This window comes from Podarcis bocagei (assembly GCF_964188305.1).
Source record: "Podarcis bocagei genome assembly, chromosome: 9".
Classification (NCBI taxonomy): domain Eukaryota; kingdom Metazoa; phylum Chordata; class Lepidosauria; order Squamata; family Lacertidae; genus Podarcis; species Podarcis bocagei.
The window spans coordinates 76,601,746-76,618,654 of record NC_138134.1 but is presented as its reverse complement, the minus strand read 5'-3'; the positions used below and the strand labels follow the sequence as shown (position 1 = coordinate 76,618,654).

Sequence of the window (16,909 nt, the reverse complement as noted above, 5' to 3'; positions counted from 1 at the left end):
GTTTTTTGGCTTTGACATGCACCATAAAATGGCTTTTGTGTTCCAAGAACTGCAATATAACGGTTGCTGCATAAATGAAAACCCAGGAGACTTGATGGGTGGAACGAAACGAGGAACCTAAGACGAGCCTTGCTGGATCAGGCCAACGGCCAATGTAGTCCAGGATCCGGTTCTCACGGGGGCCAATCGGATGCTCCAATTGGAAACCAGCAAACAGGATTCGAATACAAGAGCCCTCTCCCCGCTTTTGTGGTTTCCAGCAGCTATGTTGTCCCTCCAACAGTCAGAGGCAGTGATGCTTCTGAAGAGCAGTTTCTGGAAACCACAGGAAGGGAAAGGGGTCTTGTGTTCGAATCCTGGTTGCAGGCTTTTCACTGGGGCATCCAATTGGCCACTGCAAGAACAGGATCTTGGACCAGATGGGCCATGGGCCTGATCCGAAGTTTCTTCTTAGGCCTCCGTGGAAGCAGAGCACAGTCATCCTGGCTGGTAGCCATCGATAGCTCTCCTTTCCATGAATTTGTCCTGTCCTCTTTTAAAGGTGTCCAAACTTTGCTTGTGAAATAAAAAAGAATTAAGGTCTCTCTCATATATATATATATATATATATATATATATATATATATATATATATAATAAATGTTTATAAATGTACCAATCAAGTGCATACATAGATATGTGGACCACATGTCTGGAGCAGCACAGGAGGACCGCCCTGAAACCATTTTGACTCCCAAACTGACCAAATGTTTTCTCTGCAAGGTCAAGGAAAATGGAAAAGCCTCCCCATTGTCTTTTCCTTCACAAATCCTGTCTTAAGGGTATGTCTGTGTATGAATAGGGTGAACCTGTGACCTGGCTCAGGAACTAAGTATTTGTCACTACAAAAGACTGGCTAGGCTCCCCAGGGTATCCAATCAAGTAAGCATTAACAGGTAACCTGCCGGACAGGAGATAAACAATGCACTCAGATTTCTGTTGTAGACCGCCCTTTCTGTGATGTAGGTATGATGTATCTGGGGGTGGTCTTGGACTCCAGGGCGGGCAATTTAAAATTTAAAATGTCTATATAAGGGCAGGCACACCTTTGTTCGGGGTCCTCCTCCTTTCCTGCGTGTGAGGGGAGCACCCTCTTGCAACAGTCAATAAAGATCAGGCTTACTAGCTGCTTTGCTTCCCAATATTCTCTGGTTGGCCTCTGTTATTTTCTCCGACCGATGGAGAACCTGCAAAGGTCTCTGTAAGGGCTCTTGTGTCCCCCATAAGGGAATAAGGGCAGATTTTCGTTTATTACACTTGGCATGTGTATGAGAACTTTTTTCAAAATGGCTGCTGCCGACCGTGGGCTCCAGTTCGCTCCCGGTGTTCCGTCAAATGGCTTCCCTCCATGCACCTGGGCATTTGGGTTCCTGCTTTCGTTACGGAGGGGCTGGCGGGGATTCTTTTCTCAAATCTAAGGGCGGCTTGTGCAACCTCTGCTGTTTGGGTCCTACGGGGCTTAGATGGGACGAAACGTGCCAAGAGTTAAAGTAAACACATTTTCTTGAGCTGGAGTCATAATCAGACTAAACACCAGCAGTTGAGCTGGAAACACCAGCAACGCAGTTCTCGCTCGCAATCATTGTGGTCGGCTTGTCCGAGCTTTTCTTTGCAAACAGGACAACCACAGCAAACAGCTTTGGCGACACAGCAAATGGCAGGTCTTAAATTCTGCAGCTCGAATGGAACAGCCCTGTAATCACAGCACCATTGCAACAAAGACCAGATGAGCAAGAACAGATTCGCCATCCTTTTGCCAACTTAAATGTGCATTAATAATAATAATAATAATAATAATAATAATAATAATAATAATAATAATATAATAATAATAATAATAATAATAATAATAATATCCTGCCCATCGGCTCCAACAAAAGATTAAAAATACAACAAAACATCAAACATTAAAAACTTCCCTAAACAGGGCTGCCTTCAGATATCTTCTAAAAGTCAGTTAGTTGTTTATTTCCTTGGCATCTGATGGGAGGGTGTTCCACAGAGCGGGCGCCACCACTGAGAAGGCCCTCTGCCTGGTTCCCTGTAAGTTCACTTCTCGCAGGGAGGGAACCACCAGAAGGCCCTCAGAGCTGGACCTCAATGTCTGGGTAGAACGATGGGGGTGGAGATGCTCCTTCAGGTATTTGTTGTTGTTTAGTTGTTTAGTCGTGCCCGACTCTTCGTGACCCCATGGACCAGAGCACACCAGGCACTCCTGTCTTCCACTGCCTACCGCAGTTTGGTCAAACTCATGCTGGTAGCTTCGAGAACACTGTCCCACCATCTCGTCCTCTGTTGTCCCCTTCTCCTTGTGCCCTCCACCTTTCCCAACATCAGGATCTTTTCCAGGGAGTCTTCTCTTCTCATGAGGTGGCCAAAGTATTGGAGCCTCAGCTTCAGGATCTGTCCTTCCAGTGAGCACTCAGGGCTGATTTCCTTAAGAATGAAGAGGTTTGATCTTCTTGCAGTCCATGGGACTCTCAAGAGTCTCCTCCAGCACCAGAATTCAAAAGCATCCATTCTTCGGCGATCAGCCTTCTTTGTGGTCCAGCTCTCACTTCCATCCTGGGCTATTATGAATAGCTTCGATCTATCTTGTGCAAAGTGCTAATAGCCCAGGAATACTGTTCAGCTTCCCAATAGAACAATTGTGCATCTCTTCCTTCCTTTCTCCCCGTTGGATGACTCTGCCCTGCTCGCTGCCCTTTGCAAGACCTTAGCTCTCTGCTATCTGAGAAGGAGCTGCCAAACTCACAGAGTGGTTCATCTCACTGTTTTCTTAGTTTTTGGGCTAAAACTAGACACTGATGTTTGCCCCTCCACTTTCCCCTGGGGGAACCTGCGGTGGAGTGCTGAATCAGAACAAACGGCAGAGTGGATTGCTGTTTGTTCTGATTTAGTGTAAAGAGCGGGTTTCGTCTTTGCTGTGCCGCTTTCCCTTAGAAAACCTGCTCTTTAGCACTAAATCGGAACAAACAGCAATCCAAGGAAAACCCCTGCCATTTGTTCCAATTCAGCACTCCACCACGGGTTCCCCCAGGGGAAAGCGGCAGAGCAAAGGCGAAACCGCTTTGACCCCATGCTTTTCTAGGCACAGGGCAAGCAGGAATGTGGATGAAAACCTTGATTTCTGGGCTCCATTCAAAGTGCTGGTTTGACCTCTGAAGCCTTTGGCGGACCAGGACCCCAATATTTCAAGGACTGCCTTTCCCCCCAGGAATTGACCCGGACCCTGCACTTGTCCCCTGAGGCCCTTCTCTGTGTGCCCAGAGGCTGGCAACACAAGAACAGGGCCTTCTCAGTGGTAGCTCCCTGCTTATGGAATGCTTTCCCCATAGAGGATATCTTTCCCTCTCTTTTTGGTGCAAGGGAAAAGCTCTCCTTTTTACACAGGATTTTGGCTTTTCACTTGAAGGGTGTCAGGTATTTGTGGCCTCTTTTAGATATCTGTGTTTTGTTTGTATGGGTGTGGGGTTTTCCCCCCAACGGTTTTTATTGGATGGGTTTGTTGCAATTGCTTGTGGTGTTTCAGTGGTGTATGTTTTTGATCGCTTTTGTGAGGACTAATAATCATCATAATTTCTAGCTGAGCTTTCTAGGCCAGTTTCCAGTAACCATCAATACAAAGGTTTAGAAAAAACATTACCAGGGAGGTGAAATTAATAGCAACAAAATTCTAAGCCTAAACTTCCGTTTCCAAACCTAGCACCTTCTGATCCGAGTGAGGTCTTTGCGCAGTTTCCACGCTTGTGATCACTTCTGTCCCCATTTCTGGAGGTGTTTTGGGTCTTGCCCTGCAGCCAAAGACGCTGCTCTCTCCTGGACCACAGTGTCCTTTGGTTCCCGACAACCTCCACTCGCTGCACATTCTGGAATGTTATTTCATTTCTTTTATACATAAATGGATTTGTCGACGGGCTGGGGGGGGCGGTTTGTCACGGAGGGAGAGGCGAGGAGGAAAGCAGAGAAAAACAAACAGAGTCGAGACTCTGCTAATGCTCAAGGCGGCTGCCAGCACCCCTGCTGAAAAACCTCGCTTAGCTTGGAGCAAAGCCGAGGCAGGAAGTGTTTGGGAGATAGACTTGAGCTTGGAAAGCGTTGCCAAGCTTGGAGAGCTTGTTGCGGCTCTATCTCTCGCTCTCTCCGAAGTAGCCAGGAGAAGACAAGAGAGGAAGGAGATCACAGAACCATGGAATCACAGGACCCCTAGATGACCTCTGTTTCTGAGCTTACCACTCTGCAAGCTGGATGGGGAAGAGTGGGGGGTGCAAGCTTGCCGAAGATGCCTCAGAGATTTGGTCCGCCCCACAGCTCCCTCTTCCCACGCAAACACCCCAGAATAGGAGGCTGGTCCATGAGGGCAGTGCCGCATCGACCTTGACTTAAACCTCTCAGTGGGTGGCTCTACCTGTCGTTGGCTCTGGCGCCCCCTACTGCTGGTCTCCACTCCTCTTGCCCAAGCGGTCCAAGGCCCCGCCTATGCGCCAGGATCGCATTGCCCCAGTTCAACTCTAGATGGTGATGTTTAAGCTGCTGGGAAGGTGGGCTTTGGAGAGCCCACAACCCTGCAAAGTTGTCCGTTCTGCAGTCAAGCCGTGTCACAGAGGCAACAAGCTAACTCTCTCCCTTCCATCCCACAGACCCGATCTAAATTGCCACAAACACCTTTCTGGTTTTTGAGAAAGAAATATAGATGAGGAGCGCTGCATCCGAAGCTCTCCTCCCACCAACATGGCACACCTGATGCCTGCAAATTGAGACCAGGCACCCTTGAAAATCCTGCGAACCTAGCAGTTTGAAAGCATGTTAAAGTGCAAGTAGATCAATAGGTACTGCTCTGGCGGGAAGGTAAACGGCGTTTCCGTGCACTGCTCTGGTTCGCCAGAAGTGACTTAGTCCTGCTGGCCACATGACCCGCTGGCTCCCTCGGCCAGTAAAGCGAGATGAGCGCCGCAACCCCAGAGTCAGTCACGACTGGACCTAATGGTCAGGGGTCCCTATACCCTTTACCTTTATCTCCACACAGGGCCAGGAATGACCCGTACCTGAAACCCTCAGGGTAAGGCAGCTTCCTATATTACCGGGATTTCAAAGGCAGAATTGATCAGCTTTGGCTGGTGGCCCAGCTACGCCCCTATCTGGGCAGGGATAGCCTAACTACTGTTGCCTATGCTCTGGTAACCTCAAGGTTAGTTTACTGCAATGCGTTATATGTAGAGCTGCCTCTGAAGATGGTTCGGAAACTTAAGCTAGTGCAGAATTCAGTGGCCAGGTTGCTCACCGGACTGCAAGACGGTTTGAGCATCTTACACCGATCCTGGTCCGACTGCACTGGCTACCAATTGGTTTCCGGGCTCAATTCAAAGTGCTGGTTTTTACCTATAGAGCCTTAAATGGCTCAGGACCGCAATACGTCAAGGACCGCCTCTTTCCATATGAACCTACCCAGACCCTGAGATCGTCTTCTGAGGTCCTCCTTCGTGTGCCTCCTCCTCAAGAGGTCTGGAGGGTGGCAACACGAGAACAGGGCCTTCTCTGCAGTGGCTCCCCATCTGTGGAATGCTCTCCCTAGGGAAGTTCACCTGGTGCTTCATTATATACCTCTAGGTGCCAGGCAAAAAGGTTCCTTTTAAACAGACCTTTGGTTGCTCTTATTGACACCCAACACCCTTTTAGAATGTGGCTTTTTGGGTATGGGGGTTATTGGGTTATTGCTTTTGGTTTGATTTTATATGTTGTGGTCTTCTTGTGAACTGCCTGAGACCTCCTGGTATAAGGCGGTGTATAAGTTGAAAGGTCCATATAGTTAAAGCTATGGTTTTCCCAGTAGTGAGGTATGGAAGTGAGAGCTGGACCATAAAGAAGGCTGGTCGCCGAAGAATTGATGCTTTTGAATTATGGTGCTGGAGGAGACTCTTGAGAGTCCCATGGACTGCAAGAAGATCAAACCTCTCCATTCTGAAGGAAATCAGCCCTGAGCGCTCACTGGAAGGACAGATCCTGAAGCTGAGGCTCCAATACTTTGGCCAACTTATGAGAAGAGAAGACTCCCTGGAAAAGACCCTGATGTTGGGAAAGATGGAGGGCACAAGGAAAAGGGGACAACAGAGGACGAGATGGTTGGACAGTGTTCTCAAAGCTACCAGCATGAGTTTGACCAAACTGTGGGAGGCAGTGGGAGACAGGAGTGCCTGGCGTGCTCTGGTCCAGGGGGTCACGAAGAGTCGGACACGACTAAACGACTAAACAACAAAATAAGTTGAATGAATGAATAATAATGATACAGTGGACACTCGGGTTGTGAACGTGATCCATGCAGGTTGCACGTTCGCAACCCACAGCATCCGCAACCCACAGTGGTATGTCTGCGCATGCTCAGATTGTGATGCAGTGCTTCTGCACATGAGCAAAGCGCAATTTAGCGCTTCTGCGCATGCACGGCCGCCAAAACCCGGAAGTAACCTGTTCTGGTACTTCTGGGTTTCAGCAGTCTGTAACCCCAAAAAATGCAACCTGAAGCATCTGTAACCCGAGGTATGACTGTAATAATAATTGGTGTCTGGGGGAATTCAGGCGTTTTGTCCTTGATCTTATGCAAGTCAATTGAAAAATCATGGTTTTTTGGCATTTTGGGGGTTCTTCCTAAAAAAGAGCTCAGCAACATTTGAGGTGTCCTGGTTTTTTTACTTCTTGAAATTTGGCAGCCCTATAAGATGCTGTATGAAGAAAGACTTCGTTTGGTTTGCCCTGCCGTTATCAGCCCTGGAAGAAAAGTAAATTTTCTCTGCTCAGATTTGTAAGTCTCCTTCATGTCTTTCCCCTTGGAAGTCTTTCCTCCGGCTAAGCTGAAAAGCCCCGAACGCTTTACCCTTTCCTTGCGGAAAAGGCAGCGCCAATCCCACCCCAGTTGTCTAGGGAGCCCTCGTCGGAGAGCAAAGCCATCTTGACTTTTCCGTCTCAAAAGAGCCTGGGAAAAAAGAGCAGGCCTTGCTCTTATCTGCTGGGTCTCCCCCACCCACTGCCCGCCCTATGGCAGCCCCCCACCCCCCAAAAAAGCTTGCAGTGAATCCCATCGCTGCCTTTTTCCCACAGCTGTCCGCCGTCTCTCAACAGCCGTGCTGGGAGGCTCAGGGAATGACATCCAGCCTAGCTTTGCCGCTGACAAATCACTTCCCGATGTTGGAGAGGATGATAAAAAGCCAGGAATGGAGACAAGAGCATTAATCAAAAGCAGAGGCCGGGATGAATTCTGAGTCTCTCCCTCCCTTGCCTGGCTCCCCACTTTCCCTTCAGATCATCAATGGTGGGAGAAAACAGGCCCTTTGGAGAGGCGCTCGTGGGATCAACTTTGCTACTTGATCTGATAAAGGGAGGCGCCGAGCCGCTGGGAATTGTGAAAGTGGCCAGAGAAAGGTTTTTTCATCCCTCTCTCATCATGCTAGATCTCATGGACATTCAGTGAATGTTGAGAAATTGAGGACAGAATAAAGGAAGTCCTTCACACAGTGTGTAACTAACCTGTGGAACTCCCTGCCACAGGTTCAGGGAGGAACCCCCAAGTTCACCCAGCGAGCTTCATGGCAGTTCGAACCCTGGTCTCTCCCAGGTCCTGTTTATTTTTTTCTTTTCTATTTATTTATGAATGACATTTTTATTGTTTATTTAACATAATTGTTGCAAAATATTGCAAATACATACATATATATTTCAAATAAGCACATACACATGTAAAAGGAACAAAAGAGAAAGAAAAAAGAAGAAAAACAAAGAGGAAAAAAGAAGAAGAAAAGTTGGAAGAATTTCTCCCAAGTTTATTCTAGATATATCTCAATAATAAAATTTCATTGATTAATTTCCATCGCTTACACTGCACTTCCTATATACATTTTAAGCAAGATTGTATCTGTTATTCCGTGTTTTTCCCTATACAATCTCACACAATAAGTTTTCTAAACCTATTTATTTATTACATTTGTAACCCACTGTTTAGATCTCAGGGTGATTTGCAGCGTAGTCTGACACTCTAACCACTAAACCCCACTTCCTGCACCCGATCCGCTGCAGACGGACTCTCACAGTGAATCAGACAAATGGTCCCATCCTGCCCACTCTGAGCAACTCTCTTTCTCCAAGTTCTGGGGCTGTGATGTCCGGAATTGCGCCACATCATCCTTAATCTATGAAAACCACTTAAGTCAGCTTTCCTGGGTAAAGGAATCATGCCTTAGTTATTTGAAACAAAATTAGTACCCAGGTTTTGCTTCATGAAATCATCCTCCCTCTCCATTCTTGTGCCTCCAGATGGATGGCCCTGAGTCAGGAACCCAGGGGGAAGGGCACGAGGAGTTAATCTCAGTGGTATTTTTTTTGGGGGGTGGGGGGAATTGTGATTCATCAGAGAGAGATCCTCTCTGACTCCCCGGGTGCCTGGCCGCTCCATTTAAGGCAGTTCTTCAACTGACCCCTTTGGCTGTGTTTTGTGTTCTGAGTTTTGGGGTGTGGGAAGAATTTCTGGTCTCTCGAATCGAAGGAAAACGGAGTGCCTTCTCTGTTAGTGACGGCCTCTGTTCAGAAACCTGCAAAAATCCTTTACTTAAGGCAGAGCCAAGTGGGATTTTGGGTGGGAATAAATGCCGTTTCAATGCAACCGAGGGTTCCTGTGTGGACAGCCTGTTTGCTGAGCCGTACCTGAATTTGTTTTATACGTGTGAAATATACTCGGAGTCGAGAGTGGATTTCATGCTCTTTATTCAGCTCATAGTGGTGAGGAGGAATGGAAGTTCCCCCAGAATGTCTGCTTTATATACATTATTTACACGATGGGAACCAATGTGATTGGCTAATTCCGGGATTCTCCTGTAGGCCAATCAGGTTGCAGATTCACTTCCACCTGAGCTGGATTGGGTGGCTCCTGTGGGCCAATTAGACTGCTGCATTCTGAATCCTATTGTTCTAGGACCAATCAGGCTGCTGCATTCTGAATCCTATTGTTCTAGGACCAATCAGACTGCTGCATTCTGAATCCTATTGTTCTAGGACCAATCAGACTGCTGCATTCTGAATCCTATTGTTCTAGGACCAATCAGACTGCTGCATTCTGAATCCTATTGTTCTAGGACCAATCAGACTGCTGCATTCTGGATCCTATTGTTCTAGGACCAATCAGACTGCTGCATTCTGGGTCCTATTGTTCTAGGACCAATCAGACTGCTGCATTCTGGGTCCTATTGTTCTAGGACCAATCAGACTGCTGCATTCTGAATCCTATTGTTCTAGGACCAATCAGACTGCTGCATTCTGGATCCTATTGTTCTAGGACCAATCAGACTGCTGCATTCTGGGTCCTATTGTTCTAGGACCAATCAGACTGCAGCATTTTGGATCCTATTCAACTCAGTGCATAACAACGTGCTATTGTTTTTGCATTTGCCACGGTTTTCTTTTTATATTTCCAATGGTTTTGTACACGGTTTCTGTTGCCTTCCATTGAAAATGCTTGCAGATGCTTCCTTATTCCTGGGTTGGGCTAGATGACTCTTGGGGTCCCAACTCTACAAATTTGAAACATGATTAATAATAAAAGGTTATGGACAGGAACTTCATCGCGCATATTTCATCCGAGAACTCGCTCTCCCTTTCTTTCCCAGCAGGCTGCTGTCACCAGATTATACGGAAACCCATTATGAAAAGGGAGGGCAGCCCATGACTGTTTCACCGAACCTCACGGTAAGTAAGATGTGTCAGGCTGGGGAAATTGGCGATGTTGAGATGTGCAGCGTCAGGGCAGCACTTAATTCCTTTATCAAGTGCATTGATGTGCCACCCAATGGCAGCCTTCTCTGGGTGGCTTACAAAGAATAACACATGAAACGCAGTAACATGAGCTTCGAGGAGGAGGAAACCGCCAAACTGTTAGAGAAGATAATAATAATAATAATAATAATAATAATAATAATAATAATAATAATAATATTTTATTTATATCCCACCCTCCCCAGCCAAAGCCGGGCTCAGAGCGGCTAACAACAGTAAAAATAGCACAGTTTACATAAAGTCACAGTCAATTAATTGAGATACATTCTAAAATCAATTCAGAATCAAATTAACAGTAACCATTGGCAACCAGATAGAGCTGGACAGCAAGTATCAATTTAAAATGTGGGGTTTTTTTTGGGGGGGTGTTGGTTATTGGGTGGTTGTTTTTTTTTTGATTGTGTATTTTGTGGCTTTGTGTTTTGATTTTATTCTGTGAACCACCCTGAGGCCTCCGGGTATAGGGCGGTATGTAAATTTAACAACAACAACAACAACAACAACAACGAGTGATAAGTAAACAAATTCCAGCATAAAACAGAGAGGCAAAACAATCTCATGCAGTGGGCACTGAATCCCAAGAGCAGGCGCCGGCAAAAATCACGATGCGAGAACCGAGAAGCCAGCCAATGCCTGTCCATCACTCCATCCTCAGAAATCAGGATGATCCCTCCATCTCAGTGCTTGGTGAAAAGGGTTTATTTGTGAAGATACAGAAACCCCCAGGCTGGAGCAAATTAAGAGATTGCTTTGGAATGACTAATCCTGCAAACCAATCATAATTTTTTCACGACCACTTAACATGGCTTAGTTGGCCCTTAATTGGCTCATTGCGATCATTTATTGATTTTCAAAGCTCTGTAAGAATACACAGTGTCCTGAAGCACGGCCTAATGACATGATTTCGGGAACTGGGGTTGGTAACGGGTTGGACAAGGGCCAATAGAGCCTGATAAAGACAGCTGTTGGTAAGTCCTGGGAAATATGGATGGGAAAGAGTGTGTGTCCTGTTTTGCATGCCCGCTGGATGACAAGTTCACAGTCTAGAGCCGATATTTTCAACCTTGGGTCCTCAGATGTTGTTGGATTACAGCTCCTGTTGTTCCTCGCTAGTAGGACCAATGCTCAGACATGATGGGAGTTGTAGTCCAACAACACCTGGGGACTGGTTGGGGCTGATGGGAGTTGTAGTCCAAAACATCCGGTGGGCACCAGGTTGGCAAAGGATGCCCTGCAGAAACTAGTATTCATCACCATCATCAAATCTTAATTGGCATCATTTACAAACATTCAGAATAAATAGGTCAGTGCAATCTTATCGCCGTTTCAATAATACAGTCATTTGCTAAAAGGGAAGAAAAGCAATTTCACTTCTGTGGGTCTCCAGCAAGGGCAGGATCCTGTAGCGTATTTCGGCGGCAAAAAAATCAAATAGAGGAACTTAGCTACTGTCTTGGTGAGCTCCTGAGCTCTCCCCTGTAATAGGAAGGATATAACCTCTGTCTCTGGTTTCCATATTGGGATACAGAGATGGTCTAGAAATTGTTGGGGAAATCATCATACGTTTTACATTTAAAGGCCCTGTGAGCTAGAGTTTCCACCAGGTGAGCATCGCATGGGCAGTTCCTATCTCCTTCTGCCATACCTGCAAACCAACCCCAGAGGAGGTTAGAAGGATTAGAATTGAACCTAGCCAGCGAAAAAGCCCTTCTTTCTTGCGGGTTAAACAAAAATTGTAGATAATTTGGGTTAAATCCCTGCACCCAAGAGAGTTGAAAATAAAGAAGGGAACATATTTTTCCCACTACTGAGATTAGTTTGGAAAAGCCACAGCACCCAGGAGATCCTCTGAAAGCCCAAGTTGCCGTAACTTTGTGCAAAACAGTTGTAGCCCTGGGGAAGGGAAGGAGTCGGACGGAACTTTGCTAAGTAAAGTATCTTTGTCAGCTGAAAAACAAATGTTTAGCCAACATAAAAGAAAACTCGTTCAGGCAACTGTTTCTGGCTTATGTTGGCCTCCCTCTAAACACAGGGCTGCGTAAGATACGCAGCATATCTTACAGCAAAAATCTTAAATAGAAGGGCTGCCTGCACTTTCTTGATTGAAATTCCGTAGTGCAGTTGAGCTCTAACTTTAGCATTAAAAACCTTGAGGGCAGGAGGGATGTGTTGGTTACCTTTTGTTGCAAAGAAGCACAAGATGGCCTGCATAGACAGCTTGCTGGCATTTACCGCCGTTGCGCAGCGAACTAGTATTCAAAGGTATACTTTTCCTGAACCTGGAAGCTCTATACAGCAAAATCCACATAGCACATGCGGAACGGGGCTGCTGATATTCAGCCTGCAATTAAACGTGAGAAAGTGGAAACAATAACAACAATAAATTTCTTTTAACAATCACAATTTGCACTTTCCTAAATGATGCACAAAGCAAACCACAGCCAAAACGTTCTCTCAGTTTTGCAATGGGTACTCAAATGTATATTCTAGAGTTAGGTTTGCACTAGAGTAAAGGGGGGTTGGGATAAAATTTAGACTGATGATAATGATTTTTTTTTAAAAAAATCCATGATGGAATTTTGCTGCTTTTCAAAATCCGAAATCTCGACACCCTGGCCGGTTTCAGTTCATCTGACCGCCTCTCAGATTTGCGTATAAAATCTGCACACTTTTCCCTGCAGAAAACTACCAGCCTAACCCACAGTTCCCATCTGTTCCCTCTGATTCCAGGAACACTGCTACTACCATGGCCACGTCCGAGGGTACGAGGACTCCTGGGTGGTCCTCAGTACCTGCTCTGGAATCAGGTAAGAAAAGTGATGCAGGAAGACTGGGTTCTAATAGCCACTGGTCCTCCCTGCGAGGACGGCCGTCCTTTTGCACCTTCTGATATACCTAAATCCTTCTGGGCGACTTGGACAGAGCTTCCTTGCTCTTACATCATATCAGTCTTGGAACTGACCAGCGATTGTGTCTAGCCTTTATCCGGAATCTTTGGCCTGGTTGAATTTTGTTTGTCTCTTGGCATGAAAATGGCCCCTGAAGATTGTACAGTGGTGCCCTGCAAGACGAATGCCTCGCAAGACAGAAAACTCGCTAGATGAAAGAGTTTTCCGTTTTGGAGGTGCTTCGCAAAAGGAATCTCCTATGGGCTTGCTTCGCAAGACGAAAATGTCTTGCGAGTTCCTGCTGGTTTTTTTCCCCTCCCCCCTTTTTCTAAGCCACTAAGCCGCTTATCAGCTGATCCGATAAGCCGCTAAAAGCCGCTAAAAGCCGCTAATAGCGCTAATCCGTCAATGGGCTTGCTTCGCAAGACGAAAAAACCGCTAGACGAAGAGAATCACAGAACGGATTCTTTTCGTCTTGCGAGGCACCACTGTATTCATTTTTTTTGGGGGGGGGTGAGCGATTTAAAGACTTCTTAGTCGTGGTGGTTTTGCCTTAAAATATCATAGAATTGTGGAGTTGGGACCCTGAGGGTCATCCAGTCCAACCCCCCTGCAGGAGGAATATGCAGCTGTTCCATGCGGGAATCGAACCTGCAACCTGGGCACTCTAATTAACAATATCGCCATGTATTTATTAATTACATTTATAGCTCACTTTTTTCTCCGAGGGGCCCAAGGTGGCGTGCATGGTTCTCCCTCTCCTCGCTTTAATCTCCACACAACAACCCTGTGAGGTAGGTTAGGCTGAGAGGCAGTGACCAGCCCTTGAGGTCACCCCCGGGGAGCTTCGTGGCTCTACAGGGATTCAAACCCTGGTCTCTTCCAGGTCTTCGGCTGACACATAGAATTCTAGAACTATAAGAGTTGGAAGGGACACCAAGGGTCATCTAGTCCAACCCCCTGCAGTGGACTCTAACCACTACACCACACTGCCCATTCCCCTCGCTGCTATGTATACCTGAAGGAGTGTCTCCACTCCCATTGTGCTGCCCTGACACTGAGGTCCAGCTCCGAGGGCCTTCTTTCTGGCGGTTCCCTCATTGCGAGAAGCCAAGTTATAGGGAACCAGGCAGAGGGCCTTCTCGGTGGTGGCGCCTGCCCTGTGGAAACCCTCCCACCAGATGTCAAGGAAATAAACAACTATCTGACATTTAGTAGACATCTGAAGGCAGTCCTGTTTAGGGAAGTTTTTAATGTGTGACATTTTAATGTATTTTTAATCTTTGTTGGAAGCCCCCCAAGTGGCTGGGAAAACCCAGCCAGATGGGCGGGGTACAAATAATGAATTACTATTACTTACTACTATGTAAAAAATTCACCCCTCACACAAACTTTTTCAAGAGCTAAGTCCCAGCACCAAATTACAAAGGGTGTAAGAATTGGATCTTTGGTTTGGTCATCCATTTACCTTTGGAATTCCCTTCTGCGACATATCAGGCAGACGCCATCTCTTATCTTTCTAATGATTATTTCAGACCTTCCTTCTTTTCCCAGCAAGCAGACACTTTGAATCTGCTCTGTATCGGCACTGGACGAAACCGTGTTTTTGTACGTTTTCATTGTATCGTTAAATCGCTTTGGGGTGTTTTATGGGAAGTGATTTGCGAAATAAGGGCGTAACCCATTTCCCTTCCAAACTGGCCCCACAGGGTGGGGGTATGTGTTTGGATCCTGGCTGGTTTGGGGGAAATCCCGTTGTGACTTTCCCCCTTGCCTGAACCCCAAACCTTGGGATGAAGGAATGAAATGACCTCAAGTGGCTTGTGATAAGGGTATTTGGAATGTTATCTGGAGAAGAATAGGATTAGGCCCAAGGCTATCAGGCAATTCAACCTTATCTCATGAAAGCCAGTTGAACAGCCGCAGGGAGTCATTCTGTCCCAGAAATGGAGATGGGTTGTTTTTTTGTCCTCTTGCTATTTCCTTCACCCTCGGAAGCGGAAGCTCAAAGGGAGCCCCGTGGGAGAAGGCCTTCTCTGTGGTGGCCCCTGACCTGCGGAACTGCTTTCAACAGGAGAAAGGAGGAACTACCTGGCACCTTCATTGCACAGCTTCTGGAGGATGCTGAAGACTCACCCCTTTGCCCTGGCTCGCCTTGTTTTTAGGACTGCAAGTCATTTTGAATTCCTTCCAACAGATAAATAAACAAGCAACTCCCCCCCCCCCCCGTGGGACACATTCCCATTCCAGGGTGGTGGAAATCCGGTGGTGGGCGTGGCCAGACACAAAAGTGGGCGGAGCAATTGGTGTGTCTCCTCCCTCCCTCCGTCCGGCAGGCTGTGATTCCAGGCCACATAGAATCGCAGAACTGGAAGGGACCCCCCTGGGATATCTAGTCTGACCCCCTGCGCTTATTTATTTATTTATTTACTTACTTGTTGAATTTGTAAACCGCCCTTCCTCTGAAGATGCCGGGGTGGCTTGCAACAGAAAATTACAAAAAGGGGAATACAAAATGTGCACTAAAACACAAAGCCACGAAACCACAAAGACCTCTCCGTCCTCCATCCGGGAAAACGTAGTCCGCGGTCTCTGTGGCGCAGTGGGTCAGGGTGTCTGGCTGTTAACCAGAAGGTTGGTGGTTCGAGTCCACCCAGGGACGGCTGTGGGCAGGACCCCTGCAGCATTATTATTATTATTATTATTATTATTATTATTATTATTATTATTATTATCACTCCCAACCCCGCAGTTCCTTTCACAAGAAAGGAGATCCCGACTGAACATCAGGAAGAACAGTGAGAGCTGTTTGACAGCGGAACGGTCCTTCTCGGGAAACTGTGGGCTCTCCTTCCTTAGAGGTTTCGAAGCACAGTTTGGTTGGCCACCCGTCATGGTTGCTCGAGCCGAGATCCCTGCATTTCAAGGGGGTTGGGCTGGATGATCCCTGGGGGTCCCTCGCAACTCCACAACTCCAGGATTCTGTGACTCAAAATAACTCCTGGGCCTGAGCAGCATCTTGAGGAATGCCGGCGGGTGAGGTCATCTCTCAGCTATGCGCACACGCTCTCTCACACATACACAAAACTCGTTCTGGAGTCAGGATGTCAGCGGACACTCAGATGACTCGCGCTAGCTGGAGAGTTGCCCTGTGTCGTTCTTCCTGGAGGCTGCGGCTGAACTGGGAGGGTGGTCTAATCTCTTGCAGATCCCATTTCTTGCATCCTTCAAGGGTCCCTCTGTTCCCCCCGGGGAAGGGCTGCAGCTCAGCAGCAGAGACCCTGCTTATCCTGCAGAAGGTCTTGGGTTCGGTTCCTGCTGCTAGCATCTCCAAACAGGGCTGGGAGAGCAGCCACAAGTCAGTGTAGATGATACTGAGCCAAATGGACCCAATGGTCTGACTCACTATAAGGCACCGTCTTGTGTCCTCTCTGTCTGTCTGTCTGTCTGTCTGTCTGTCTGTCTGTCTGTCTGTCTGTCCTTTCTTCAATCATAGAATTGTAGACCTGGAAAGAGATACTGGGAATCATCTAGTCCTACCTCCTGCAATGCCGGAATATTCCGCTGTCCCATTCCAGGATTGAACCTGCAGCCACTTCCTGCGCTTCTTCTCCAGCTGCATTGCAAATTGTTGCAAAGCTCCCCGATTTCCACAAGCCCCTCCTTATTTCTAAATGTTTAGAAAACGCCTGAAATTCTTTAGATCAGTCTTGGCCAAACTTGGCCCTCCAGCTGTTTTGGGACTACAACTCCCATCGTCCCTAGCTAACAGGACCAGTGGTCAGGGATGAGGGGAATCGTAGTCCCAAAACAGCAGGAGACCCAAGTTTGGCCGACACTGCTTTAGATATATCCCCTAGCAAAAACACAAGCTGGGTTATTTTGTCGGGGGTTGGTCTGTCTGTCTGTCTGTCTGTCTGTCTGTCTGTCTGTCTGTCTGTCTACCATGTTGTAGGATTGGGGTTTTCAAAGGGTGCCTGGTCTCAATTTGCAGGCATCAGGTGTGCCACGTTGGTGGGAGGAGAGCTTTGGGTGCAGCGCTCCCAATCCTATTTTTCTTTCTCAAAAACCAGAAAGGTGTTTGTGGCAATTTAAATCGGGTCCGTGGGATGGAAGGGAGTGGGTTAGCTTGTTGCCTCTGTGACACTGCTTGACTGTGGAATGGACAA

At 47.1% G+C, this 16,909-nt stretch overlaps 1 protein-coding gene across 2 annotated transcripts in view; it reads left to right on the top strand.

Annotated features, from left to right (window-relative positions):
- ADAM33 (ADAM metallopeptidase domain 33) overlaps positions 1-16,909 on the top strand; it is a 94,303-nt gene that overhangs the window by 35,980 nt on the left and 41,414 nt on the right. The window contains exons 4-5 of one of the 2 annotated variants that reach the window (XM_081206985.1): positions 9,690-9,765; positions 12,583-12,659. In XM_081206985.1, the coding sequence (XP_081063111.1) occupies positions 9,690-9,765; positions 12,583-12,659 (153 nt within the window). Of the gene's footprint in view, positions 1-9,686; positions 9,766-12,582; positions 12,660-16,909 lie in introns of both variants that reach the window. The other variant, XM_081206984.1, reaches the window with a different exon arrangement.